This window comes from Salvia miltiorrhiza, chromosome 8 (genome assembly GCF_028751815.1).
Source record: "Salvia miltiorrhiza cultivar Shanhuang (shh) chromosome 8, IMPLAD_Smil_shh, whole genome shotgun sequence".
NCBI lineage: Eukaryota > Viridiplantae > Streptophyta > Magnoliopsida > Lamiales > Lamiaceae > Salvia > Salvia miltiorrhiza.
Genome location: NC_080394.1, coordinates 57,660,925 through 57,675,628, shown reverse-complemented (window position 1 = coordinate 57,675,628; position 14,704 = coordinate 57,660,925). Strand labels below are relative to the sequence as shown.

Below are 14,704 nucleotides of genomic sequence, written 5' to 3'. Positions count from 1 at the left end.
AAGTGCCAACGAAAATCCAAAATAAAACCAAGTAAAATAGTCATTTTGGCACTTATGGCACTATTAGTGCCATAAGTGCCAACAGAAATTCAAAATAAAACTACGTAAAATGGTCATTTGGGCACTTATGGCACTAATAGTGCCATAAGTGCCATACGTGCAGCACAAATACAGAAACAACAACAATAACATCATTTAAACCATAAATGAAACATCTAAACCCTAAATGGATAATCTAAATCCTAAATGGAACATCTAAACCCCAAATGGATAATCTAAACCCTAAATGGAATATCTAAACCCTAGGGGGAAGTGTGCACTTATGGTGCCATACGTGCAGCACACAGATCAGATCAGATCAGATCTGCCATGGCTGAAATCGAAGGAGGCGGAGATCAGATCTGCCGATGGAGGAGGCGGCACAACGATCAGATCAGATCCACCGCCGTCGTCTCATCAGACCAGATCTGCCGTCGCCGCCTCATCCTCCGACGAATTTTGTCCAGGCGGCGCGCTGGAGAGAGAGAGAGAGGGAGATGAGAAAGAGAGAGGAGAGAGCGGCAGCCGCTGGAGAGAGAGAGAGGGAGGATCTCCTCCACCACCGCCGCGAGAGCTCTGACGAATTCTCCAAGCTCGGCGCCGCTGCCGCGCAGCCGCTGGAGAGAGAGAGAGAGAGATGAGAGAGAGAGGAGCTGCTGGAGAGAAAGAGAAGGAGATGAGAAAGAGAGAGGAAAGAGAAAGAAGGGTAGAATAGTCATGATATATAAAAAATGGCCAAAATTTATGTTTTTTCAAATAGTGGACAAAATTTGATGTTGTATGTTGAATAGGGCTATTCGGCCCTATTATTTCTATAAAACAATATGTGTAATAGCTCGAAGCATAAGCGATAGATTAAAAAATGAACTGTCGATGAAGCTTATAACATTAATGTGAATTTAAGTATTCAAATTTCAACGTAAGGAGTCTTTATTTCGCAGCATAAAATGTGAGGATCAGAAGTGAATAGCAAAATACTAATACAAGCAACTAGAGAGTGGAAAAAGGAGATATGAACAAAAGAATCCCTTTGCGAGGGCGTCATTTATTAGAAAGATTACAATTATCTATTTGCATAATTTTCAATAATTTTGATATTAAATTATCACATACTAATTTCGGTTTTTCTTTTTAGACGGGGGAGCAGCGGCCGGCGATGGTGGTGCTAGCGGTGGGAGCAGAGGCAGCGAACAACAGCGCAGCCAAGGGTTTCTTCTAATTTCATTTTTTTTTATTCAGCGGTACTGATTTAAGGGAGACGGTTTAATGGAGAAGCAAATGTTTTCAAAGAATAGAGAAGCAATCTCGGCGTAAATAATTAAGATTAAATTTTGCATCCAGATTTTTGATGAATATATCGGTAATTATGTTGAACGTATCCAGATTTCGAACACCAAACGTTCAAAACATTATTGTCTTCTTTCTTGTAAAAACCAATCTTATATATATATATATATATATATATATATATATATATATATATATATATATATATATATAGGGTTAGGCTAAAATAAGAACTAGAGTTAGGATATAAATTAAGAACCAATCTAAACCAATGGATCTTTGCAAATCAACGGCCAGATCTCCACTCATTTGATTCATATAACTGACGATTTTTTCACTAATAGGATACAATGGTAATTTCAAGTTTTAAGTAATTATCATGGCCTAAATTAAGGGGATCGTGTATCACATTTTTAGTTGAAGATTTGATAATCTTTATATCGTCGCCCGCCTCGCGGCTCTCTCGATCTTCGCCGGCGGCGACGAAGCCCTAGTAAACCGCCTAACCCCTGTGTTGAATTGCTTGGGCAGAGTGTACTACATGGGCGGCGCGGGGAAGGGGCAATTCTGCAAATTAGCGAACCAGGTGACCATCGCCTCAACAATGGTGGGACTGTGCGAGGGATTGATCTACGCGCATAAGGCCGGTCTGGATTTAGATAGCTATTTGAGCGCAATTTCGACCGGCGCGGCCGGCTCGAAATCGTTGGATTTGTACGGCGGCAGAATATTGAAGAGGGATTTGGAGGCAGGATTTTACGTGAATCACTTCGTCAAGGATTTGGGGATTTGCTTGAGGGAATGCAGAACATGGGATTGGCGCTGCCTGGGCTGGCATTGGTAACTATGAGGATGTTGGTTGCACAAGCAATGATTTCAAGAACTTGTACACGATGAATAAAAAGTTTAACTTCAAATCTTACACATGCCGTGATGAAAAATTCATCGCATGAATATTCACGTTGTTACAATTAATATGTATTAATATTCACGTTGTTATGCAGATTATTCATGCGTACGCATTAAAATATTCGCGCCATACTTATACTCGCAATATGACACATCTGTATAATGTGCTAAGTCAAAATATTCATGCGTAATTACAATATATTCACACACCTTCTCAATGTGTTATAGACGATTACAATATATTCACACACCTTCTCAAAGTTTAACTTCAAATCTTACACATGCCGTGATGAAAAATTCATCGCATGAATATTCACGTTGTTACAATTAATATGTATTAATATTCACGTTGTTATGCAGATTATTCATGCGTACGCATTAAAATATTCGCGCCATACTTATACTCGCAATATGACACATCTGTATAATGTGCTAAGCCAAAATATTCATGCGTAATTACAATATATTCGTACACCTAACTAGTCGAAAACAGTGGATTCGAGTGTCTGATGCACGTTCCTTCCTCTGAAAGTTTAAGTAATATGTATCAGTTCATATGGGAATAAAAGAAGATTTAGGTGAATGCATTTAAACAATAGCAATGATTATCCAGTTCCCAACTGTATTGTAGATTTAATCGATTTTTTTTCTAAATATCAAGATACAATTCACGCATTAAAGTTGGGTTAATCAATCAAAATCGAATCTTTAATTTGGTAGGTATCCAGACACCAAAATCGGAAGAGTTATGATGGTGATATGGAAAGTCAACAGTCAATATCGATTTTACCCCTTCGTCCATTTGAGTGTGAATTAGTTGGCATAATCAATAGAATTATACAATGAATCTTAAATTAAATCACAGCCGTATAATCCACTCAAATCTACCGTCATTAAAGGTTCTTAATATATATGCTAAGGGTGGTTTGTTGAATAACTGCACCCTATATATATCTATATATCTATATATATATATATATATATATATATATATATATATATATATATGGGCGGTTATTCAATAAACCACCGTTATTTTAAGAATTACGAACCAACAAAAATGCATGAAAATTCATGTATAACACGGCATGAATAAACTGTATAAAGGCATGAATTGCAAAAAATAATTTTTTGCTACCTTTGGGATTCGAACTTAGGACCATGAATTTATCTAACACGGTGATGAATCAATCGTAGATCTTGATGATCTAAGGGCTGAAAATGGTTCCTAATTTATATTTTAAGAATCGTTCTTATTTTAGCCTTCCCCTATATATATATATATATATATATATATATATATAGGAATTGGTTCAATTGAGATTTATATATATTTTGAGATTTTGAGATAAATGAACATATAAGTACATTTTGATGAACTTGTCAATTAATTTTTATGAACGCGCGTTGGTCTGGGGTTCAATCCCTACAAGTGGCGTGTTTTTTAAATAAATTAAATAGATTCATATGTTCATCAGTTATATTGGTTATGTTCAAAGAATTTATTGATATGTTCATTTATCTCAAAATCTCAAAATATTTAAAATCTCAATATAAGCTAACCCTATATATATATATATATATATATATATATATATATATATATATATATATATATATATATATATAATTTGGGGGGCTCTAGCCCCCGGCTAGGCTCCTGCATATGAATGGAAATTCTTTGTCCCACTATTTTGTGTGTACCACTCTTAATTTATTATAATTTTTAATTATATTTTCTTCAATTTTAATTTATTATACTTTAATATTATAAAAAGATAATTACCAAGAATTCACACATCCAATTAGGGTTTATAATTATTTGAATTAACAATTAATTATTTGGGTTCATTAATTCAAAGTTTGGGTATATAATTTTTTAAAATTTCAATTTTGATAAATATTATAATTATAGTTCATAATATAATACTCCCTCCGTCCCCAAAATAAGTTCCTCTTTGGGGACGACACGAGTTTTAAGGAAAATGGTAAATTGTATTGATAGTGGAAAAAAATATGTTATAATTAGTATTGGGAGTGATGAAAAGGTGAAAAAGTATTATAATTAGTATTGAGAGTGGTGAAAAAGTGAAAAGTAAGAATAAATAAAATATTATTAGTGGTGGGGTAGTTGTCCAAAAATAGAAAGAAAGAAAGAGGAACTTATTTGGGGGACGTCCCAAAATGGACAAAGAGGAACTTATTTCAGGGACGGAGGGAGTAATATTTTTTATTTTTATAAAAAACAATTCTAAAATAAATAAATTAAGAGTGATACACGGTGGTACACACAAAATAGTGGGACAAAAGATCCCATCTGCCAGTAGGGACGGATCTAAGAATTTAATTAGGACCGGGCGAGATTTCATCGAAAGTTTTAATGAATTTTTAGTAAAGAAAATAGACCGGGCGACCGCCGAGATTTCATCAAAATATATACATATATATAGGTAATAAAAAAAAATTGATCGGGCGACTGTCGAGGCTGCCCGGCCTCTAGATCCGTCTCTGTCTGCCAGCACATACGTCGGTCAATATTCAATAATGGGCTTTTCGAAATGGGAAAACGTGTATTAGAGTGTCTAGAAAATCAAGTTGTGGAATAACTTGTAGTTTGGGTTGGAAAATGAATTTTATGTGATGGTGCTGTAATAACTAGTCACTACCCGAGTAGACTTCTAAGTTCAAGTCTATTCAATTATTAATAAACTCCACCTAAGTATAAGAATATGGAGTATGAAAGAAGAAGGAATCATATCCTCACAAATAATAAAAATGATGGGTTTTGGGATAAGTAGTCGCATTTTGATCATGGCCATAGTGTTGATGAAAGCAGCAGAAGCAAGCATGAGCAGAGAGATGCAGGCATTGATGAATTTTGGGTGGCCTCACAACTCCACAACTCATCACTGCAATTGGACTGGCATTACTTGTGATGATGCTGCTCATGTTGCGGCGATGAGCCTCCAAGTTTGCCCTTATCCTACTACTCTTCTTAGTTTAAACCATTTTGATGTGTTTGCTTTTCCACATCTCACTAGAATTCATCTCACCTCAGGTTGCCTTAACGGAACCATCCCACCACAGATAGGTTACCTCTCCAATCTAACTCATCTCGATATGTCAGACAATAGACTCTACGGTGATCTGCCTCTCTCACTTTCAAATCTCACTAGCTTACATGTGCTTGACCTTTCTCATAACAGAATTATCGGTGCCATTCCGCATGAGATAGGAAGCCTATCCAAACTAACTCATCTCGATATGTCAGACAATAGACTCTACGGTGATCTGCCTCTCTCACTTTCAAATCTCACTAGCTTACATGTGCTTGACCTTTCTCATAACAGAATTATCGGTGCCATTCCGCCTGAGATAGGAAGCTTATCCAAACTAACTCATCTCAATTTGTCATACAATGGACTCGGCACTGATCTGCCTCTCTCACTTGCAAATCTCACTAACTTACATGTGCTTGACCTTTCTTATAACGGAATTTTCGGTGCCATTCCGCATGATATAGGAAGCTTATCCAAACTAACTCATCTCAATTTGTGTCACAATCCTCTAAATGGTGAATTGCCTGTGTCACTTGCAAATCTCACTGAATTGCAGATACTTGACATTTCTCATAGTCGTCGGAGTTATGACATAAATGGCATTTATGGTGTCATTCCGCCTGAGATAGGAAGCTTATCCAAACTAACTCATCTCGATTTGTCAGTCAATAGACTCTACGGTGATCTGCCTCTCTCACTTTCAAATCTCACTAACTTACAGTTGCTTGACATTTCTGAAAACAACATTTCCAGTGCCATTCCGTCGGGAATAGGTTACCTCCAGCAATTGATTGTTCTTGATTTGAGCTACAACAGCATCAGTGGCTCTCTGCCCTCAACTATGATCCAATTAACAAGATTGGAATTCTTGAAATTGGACTTCAATAAGTTGGTAGGTGTTTTTGAGGCAGGACTACAAATGCTTCCTTCAATTAAAGCAATAGGCCTCAGTTGGAATACAATCGAAGGAAGGATACCTTTTGAGTTTGGAGATGCTGCTAATGCACAGTTCTTGAATATCGATCTGTCTCATAACCATCTTTGTGGTAGAGTTCCCGAATCTCTTTCGCATTTGGATCGAATCGATCTGTCCTACAATCGTTTAGAAGGTCGAATTCCACTAGACATCTGGCGTAAATTTCCAGAGGAATCGTTCTTCGGAAATTCAGAGTTGCATCCTCCAAATGAAGCCAAATATCCTCGAAATGCTGTTATTGCTGTCGTGACAGTATTTGGATGTGTGTTTTTGTTTTCATCAGGTTTGATTCTAACCTTTTACTTAAGAAGGAAAGCAGCCTCTGCAGCCACACCTCATGATGACCAGAGACATGGAGACATATTCAAGATATGGAACTTCGATGGAAACATCGCCCATCAAGACATCATCCAAGCAACAGCAGACTTCGATTTCGGGTACTGCATTGGAACTGGAGCTTACGGGAGCGTCTACAGAGCTCAACTGCCAACTGGAAGAGTCGTTGCTGTTAAAAAGCTTCACAGATTCGAAGGAGAGAATCCTAGTTACGACATGTGTTTCAGGAATGAGGCAAGGGTGCTCTCTGAGATACGCCATCGCCATATTGTCAGGCTTTTCGGTTATTGCCTGCACAAGCGGAGCATGTTCCTCATCTACGACTACATGGAAAGAGGAAGCCTGTTTAGTGTGTTGAAGGACGAGAGCGAAGCCGTGGAGTTAGATTGGAAGAAGAGGGTGAATGTGGTGAAGGGCATTGCAAATGCACTATCTTACATGCATCACGATTGCACGCCGCCAATTCTGCATAGAGACATTTCGAGCAGCAACATACTGTTGGATTCGGAGTTTGAAGGTTGTTTATCTGATTTTGGAACAGCTAGATTGTTGGATCCAGACTCATCCAATCAGACTCTACTAGTCGGAACTCGCGGCTATATCGCACCAGGTATCCATAAACACAGCTTGGATGAATTAATACACATTTTCCCCCCATCAATTTTCATAATAGATATGTTTGCTGCTTGCAGAACTAGCCTTTACCATGGTGGTTACAGAGAAATGCGATGTGTACAGCTTCGGAGTTTTGGCACTGGAAATCGTGTGTGGGGACCACCCAGGGGATTTCGTATACTCCGTGACCACGATGAAGGGATCATCCTCATCCGCACCGTTTGCTCGAAACTTGATGGTGCAACAACTCCTGGACAAGAGACTAGCATCTCCAGATGAAGATGTAAGAGTGTCCAGGGAAATTGTTGGAGTGGTGAAAATAGCTCTCAAATGCGTAAGTTGTGATCCGAAATCGCGGCCGTCTATGAAGGAGGTGTCTCAGGAACTCGCTGCGAACCCGCCACGCTTGTCGATGCCCTTTCGCTCCATATCAGTGCTGCAGCTGATGCATTCAGATTGAGCTCACAGCTGCTTTTTTTAACTAATAATTAGCTTAAAGATAGATGTTGAAGTACTTATGTTAAGGGTGACCTCAACTGAACTGGATCAAAATATTGAAAACTTGTTAACACTGAACGGGTACATAAGTCTATCTTTGAGTTGGATGTTTTTCTTGTAATGCTCGTGGAAGGCTTCTTGCCTTTGTCTTCAACTTTTCTCCATTGTCCTTGTTTACTTTTTAGGTTCTGGATTTGAGTTTTGAATGACTTCAAAGGACCTGGTTTTGAGCCACTTGAGAATTGCAACTTTATCTTGCTGGAAATCAGATCACATCCTCTAGAAATTGTTTGGGCTTGCGCTTTTTTCACGTACTAGCAGAAAGAACGTACGTGGTCCGCGTAATTAATGTTATTTTATTTGATTATTTATTATTTAAAAAAAATCTATTAATTCATTACTTTTATTAGATAATTTATTGGATGGATATATTTATTTATAAGCCTTATCAATAGCTATAGAAATATATCACATAGATTTAGTGTAATATCTAATGAATTAATATATTCGTATAAATATATAATATGTAAAATAATTTTAAAATAAAATATATAATAGGGGTAAAATAGGCAACCCACATGTTGTGCCTTAAAATGCCTTAGGTGAACGTACGTTGTACGTGTAATTAATGTTATTTTATTTGATAATCTATTATTTTAGAAAATCTATTAATTCATTACTTTTATTAGATTATTTATTGAATGAATATATTTATCTATAACCCTTATCAATAGCTATAGATATATATCACATGGATTAAGTGTAATATCTAATGAATTAATATATTCTTATAAATATATAATATGTAAAATAACCTTAAAATAAAATATGTAATAGTGGTAAAATAGGCAATCCACAAGTTGTGCCTTAGGATACCTTAGACTCGTTTTCTATTAGTATAGATTTGTTAAGATTGTATTTCATGACAAAACTAATTTCCAGTTTCTCTCTGTGGCTCAGAATAAGTTAAAATGTACTTATAATATATTAAAGGGTTAATAGTGTTTTATGTCTCGAACTTTCAGCGTTTTCCATAAAACGTCCCAAATTTTTATTTTCTCCTAATAAACCCTGAGCTTTTTTTTCCACAAAATGTCCCGCTATATAAAATTCGAGGACGAAAAGATGATAAAAAATATCGAACTTTCAACGTTTTTCAACAATTAATGGTGGTTACTAATATGATTTTCCAACAATGACGGTCCCCAAAATTTTTATATCGGCGAGATAATTCATTTTTTTGTTACAGAATATTGTATAGCAGGACATTTTATGGAAAAAACTTAAAGTTCGGGACATTTTGTGGAAAACGCTGAAAGTTCGGGACACAAAACACTATTAACCCTATATTAAATTGCACAATTGACCTTAAATAGAAATATAAGATACCGGCTACTTAAATAGTTTCAGGGCAATGAATGTACAAATATCAACAATACTCCCTCTGTCCACGAAAAAACTTCATATTTTTCCTTTTTGGGATGTCCACAAAAAAACTTCTTACCTATTTTTGGACTATACCCCACCACTTATAATTACTCTTACTTTTCACTTTTCACAACTCTCAATATTAATTATAACACATTTTTACCACTTTTAATACACTCAACTACCTTTTATCCACTCTCAATACGCTCAACAATGTTTTTTCTTAAAACCCATGCCACTCCCTCCTAGGATGTTCTTTCATGGACGGAGGAAGTACTGTATAGTATCATACTATATGAAACAAGAACACATTCTCAACCTTTCATATTAATAACATGACAATATATATAACTTACCCGAGTTTCTTCTACGGCTCGATGACGATTTTCCCGGTGGCGTGGCCGTCGATGCTCTTCGTCCAAGCATCTCCGGCCTTGCTCAGAGGGGTTCTCGAGTCGATGACCGTCTGGAGCTTCCCTTGTCTCACTAAATCAACAAGATACTGCAGGCTCTCGCCCTTGGGGATGAGGAGTACTATTGGCACCAGCTGCTTCTTAGAGAATGTGAGTTTCTTCACAGCAAAAGTGAGCATTGAGCTGACGTCGATCACCTTCCCGTTCGAGCTCAGGTTCGGCTCGAAGACGGACCAAGGGATGGGCGGTGCGCAGTGAACCACCGCGTCGTACTTCTTGCCCGAGGAAGGGCTCGTGAGAGCGGCTCCCTCCGGCTCCGGGGTCTTGTAGTCGAGGACCTCGTCCGCTCCGAGGCTCTTCACTAGGCCAATGTTGGTGGCTGTCACGTGAGAAAAGTGAGGCAGAGTGGGATATCTCCGCTGTGGGCTGCTATGACTCTGGAAGCCGAGTGCGGGCTCAAGTGAGAAGCTGGGGCTTCTAAGCGAGCGCTCTTCTCCCAAATGGGCTTCTTGATCAGGGCTGAGACGTCGGAAACGGCGTCGTTAGCTGAAAATGGGCGAGCCGCTGCAGCTGCGCAAAGCAAAGCGACGCGAGCGAAATGGGGTTTATGCGAGAGGGGCTGAGCTCTGAAAGCGCGAAGAAACATGCATGAGCAGTGAAGTGTGTGTAGTGTGTTTTCTTGCGAGGAGCAGTGTGTGCTGTGTGTGGGTGGCGAAGAAGAAGGATAAGAGAAAATAGGCGTCAAATAAAATCTCCTTTACCGTAAATGTATGTGACATTAAAAAATTATTTTTACATCCTCTCAAAAAAAAAAAAAAATTACATGTGTATCTCGAGTCTTCAGTCTTTTGTTTCAACTTTATTTTGCTTATCCAAAAAAAATCATCTAAAGAGTACGTATTTGCATAATTTTCAATAATTTTGATATTAAATTATAACAGACTAATTTTTTTTTTTTTTTGAGAGGCGGGAGGAGCGGCCGGCGGTGGTGGTGCTAGCGGCGGGAGCAGAGGCTGCGGACAGCAGCGCAGCCAAGGGTTTCTTCTAATTTCGTTTTATTATTATTATTATTATTTAGCGGCATTGATTCAAGGGAGAAGGTTCGAACCAGCGGACAACAGCGCAACAAATGTTTTCAGAGAATAGAGAAGCAATCCCAGCGTCAACAATTATGATTAAATTTTGTATCCAGATTTTTGATGAACATATCGGTAATTGTGTTGAACGTATCTAAGTTTCAAACCCCAAACGTTCAATAAAATTGTTGTCTTCTTGTATAAGCTCTCTTTTCTTGTAGAAACCAACCTTTTATATATATATATAATTTTTTTTTTCAAAATTTGGGAGGCTCTAGCCCCCGGCTACGCCCCTGCATGTGAATGGAAATCCTCTGTCCCACTATTTTCTGTGTACCACTCTTAATTTGTTATAATTTTTAATTATATTTTCTTCAATTTTAAATTATTATGTTTTAATATTGTAAAAAAATAATTAACAAGGAGTCACACATCCAATTAGGGTTTATAATTATTTTTATATTTATTTGAATTAATAATTAATTATTTAGGTTCATTAATTCAAAGTTAGGGTATATAATTTTTTAAAATTTCAATTTTGATCAATATTAATTAGAGTTCATAATATAATAATTTTTTTATATATAAAATAATTATAAAATAGATAAATTAAGAGTGATACACGGTGATATACACAAAATAGTGGGACAAAAGATCCCATGTGCCCGCATATACGTCGGTCAATATTCAATAATGAGCTTTTCGAAATGGAAAAACGTGTATTAGAGTGGCTAGAAAATCAAAGTTGTGGAATAGCTTGTAGTTTGGGTTGGAAAATGAATTTAATGTAATGGACATGAGTAGACTTCTAAGTCCAAGTCAATTCAATTATTAATATACTCCACCTAAGTATAAGAATATGGAGTATGAAAGAAGAAGGAATCATATCCTCACAAATAATAAAAATGATGGGTTTTGGGATAAGTAGTCGCATTTTGATCATGGCCATAGTGTTGATGAAAGCAGCAGAAGCAAGCATGAGCAGAGAGATGCAGGCATTGATGAAATTTGGGTGGCCTCACAACTCCACAACTCATCACTGCAATTGGACTGGCATTACTTGTGATGATGCTGCTCATGTTGCGGCGATGAGCCTCCAAGTTTGCTCTTATACTACTCTTCTTAGTTTAAACCATTTTGATGTGTTTGCTTTTCCACATCTCACTAGAATTCATCTCACCTCATGTTGCCTTAACGGAACCATCCCACCACAGATAGGTTACCTCTCCAATCTAACTCATCTCGATATGTCAGACAATAGACTCTACGGTGATCTGCCTCTCTCACTTTCAAATCTCACTAGCTTACATGTGCTTGACCTTTCTCATAACAGAATTATCGGTGCCATTCCGCATGAGATAGGAAGCCTATCCAAACTAACTCATCTAGATTTGTCACTCAATGATCTTTACAGTAGTCTGCCTCTCTCACATGCAAATCTTACTAACTTACATGTGCTTGACCTTTCTTATAACAGAATTTTCGGTGCCATTCCGCCTGAGATAGGAAGCTTATCCAAACTAACTCATCTCAATTTGTCATACAATGGACTCGGCACTGATCTGCCTCTCTCACTTGCAAATCTCACTAACTTACATGTGCTTGACCTTTCTTATAACGGAATTTTCGGTGCCATTCCGCATGATATAGGAAGCTTATCCAAACTAACTCATCTCGATTTCTCACACAATGGACTCTACAGTGATCTGCCTCTCTCACTTGCAAATCTCACTAACTTACAGCTGCTCGACCTTTCTCATAATAGAATTGTCGGTGCCATTCCGCCTGAGATAGGAAGCTTATCCAAACTAACTCATCTCGATTTGTCACACAATAGACTCAACGGTGATCTGCCTCTCTCACTTTCAAATCTCATTAACTTACAGCTGCTTGACGTTTCTCAAAACAGAATTTTCGATGGCATTCCGTCGGGAATAGGTTACCTCCAGCAATTGATTGTTCTTGATTTGAGCCACAACAGCATCAGTGGCTCTCTGCCCTCAACTATGAGCCAATTAACAAGATTGGAATTGTTGAAATTGGACGGCAATATGTTGGTAGGTGTTTTTGAGGCAGGAATACAAATGCTTCCTTCAATTAAAACAATAGGCCTCAGTTGGAATACAATCGAAGGAAGGATACCTTTTGAATTTGGAGATGCTGCTAATGCACAGTTCTTGAATATCAATCTGTCTCATAACCATCTTTGTGGTATAGTTCCAGAATCTCTTTGGCAATTTGATGGAATCGATCTGTCCTACAATCGTTTAGAAGGTCGAATTCCGCTAGTCATCTGGATTAAATTTCCAGAGGAATCGTTCTTCGGAAATTCAGAGTTACTTCTTCCAAATGGATCCAGGATTGAGATGGAGGAAACGAAACATCCTCGAATGCGGATAAGTTATGCTGTCATTGGTAATGTGACAGTATTTGGATGTGTGTTTTTGTTTTCATCAGGTTTTATTCTAACCTTTTACTTAAGAAGGAAAGCAGCCACACCTCATGATGACCAGAGACATGGAGACATATTCAAGATATGGAACTTCGATGGAAACATCGCCCATCAACACATCATCCAAGCAACAGCAGACTTCGATTTCGGGTACTGCATCGGAACTGGAGCTTACGGGAGCGTCTACAGAGCTCAACTGCCAAGTGGAAGAGTCGTTGCTGTCAAAAAGCTTCACAGATTCGAAGGAGAGAATCCTAGTTACGACATGTGTTTCAGGAATGAGGCAAGGGTGCTCTCTGAGATACGCCATCGCCATATTGTCAAGCTTTTCGGTTATTGCCTGCACAAGCGGAGCATGTTCCTCATCTACGACTACATGGAAAGAGGAAGCCTGTATAGTGTGTTGAAGGACGAGAGCGAAGCCGTGGAGTTAGATTGGAAGAAGAGGGTGAATGTGGTGAAGGGAATTGCAAATGCACTATCTTACATGCATCACGATTGCACGCCGCCAATTCTGCATAGAGACATTTCGAGCAGCAACATCCTCTTGAATTCACAGTTTGAAGGTTGTTTATCTGATTTCGGAACAGCTAGATTGTTGGATCCAGACTCATCCAATCAGACTCTACTAGTCGGAACTTGCGGCTATATCGCCCCAGGTATCCATAAACATAACTTGGATGAATTAATACACATTTTCCCCCAATCAATTTTCATGATATATGTTTGCTGCTTGCAGAACTAGCCTTTACCATGGTGGTTACAGAGAAATGCGATGTGTACAGCTTCGGAGTTCTGGCACTGGAAATCGTGTGTGGGGACCACCCAGGGGATTTCGTATCCTCCGTGACCATGACGAAGGGATCATCCGCACCGTTTGCTCGAAACTTGATGGTGCAACAACTCCTGGACAAGAGACTAGCATCTCCAGATGAAGATGTAAGAGTGTCCAGGGAGATCGTTGGAGTGGTGAAAATAGCTCTCAAATGCGTAAGTTGTGATCCGAAATCGCGGCCGTCTATGAAGGAGGTGTCTCAGGAACTCGCTGCGAACCCACCACGCTTGTCGATGCCCTTTCGCTCCTTATCAGTGTTGCAGCTGATGCATTCAGATTGAGCTCACAACTGCTTTTTTTTAACTAATAAGCTTAAAGATAGATGTTGAAGTACTTGTGATACATACTACTAGGTTTGTTAAGGACACTGGCGGAGCTAGGGGTGGGGCAGGGGGGTCACTGGGCCCCCCTGGGATTTTCAAAAATACTAGGATATTTTCGTAATTTTATATCAAAAATAAAAAATATATAATTTTATCAACATCATTATCTTGTTGAGCTATTTAATAATGTAATTGATATGTAAGCTTTCGAGTTAAGACATTTAGAATAAGTAAACATATAATTAATTTATACATATCATGTTTGGATTGGATTCTAGAGATTTATTTTTTGAATTTTATATTGAAAGTTACTTTGCCTTACAAAGTTTCATGGGATTTTGGAAAATAAAATCACGGACTATTTTAAATTTATAATTTTAATGTCTTTTTAGTTTGGCGAATTAAATCATTATTTTTTCAAGTTTTGCAATTTCGTCCCCCAATTTTTTTCGATCGCT

At 38.0% G+C, this 14,704-nt stretch overlaps 1 protein-coding gene across 4 annotated transcripts; it reads left to right on the top strand.

Moving 5' to 3' along the window:
* The first annotated feature begins 4,905 nt into the window (after positions 1-4,905).
* LOC130999501 (MDIS1-interacting receptor like kinase 2-like) lies at positions 4,906-14,496 on the top strand. 4 transcript variants are annotated; one of them, XM_057925038.1, is made up of 3 exons: positions 4,917-5,205; positions 5,294-7,216; positions 7,299-7,790. In XM_057925038.1, exons 2-3 carry the CDS (start codon positions 5,356-5,358, stop codon positions 7,679-7,681), a joined length of 2,244 nt encoding a protein of 747 aa, XP_057781021.1. In that variant the 5' UTR covers positions 4,917-5,205; positions 5,294-5,355; the 3' UTR covers positions 7,682-7,790. The 4 variants fall into 4 exon arrangements, with proteins under 4 accessions (XP_057781019.1, XP_057781018.1, XP_057781021.1 ...); XM_057925036.1 differs by lacking the exon at positions 7,299-7,790 and adding an exon at positions 13,828-14,496 and having other exon boundaries at positions 4,906-7,216; XM_057925035.1 differs by having other exon boundaries at positions 4,916-7,216.
* The last annotated feature ends 208 nt before the right edge of the window (positions 14,497-14,704 follow it).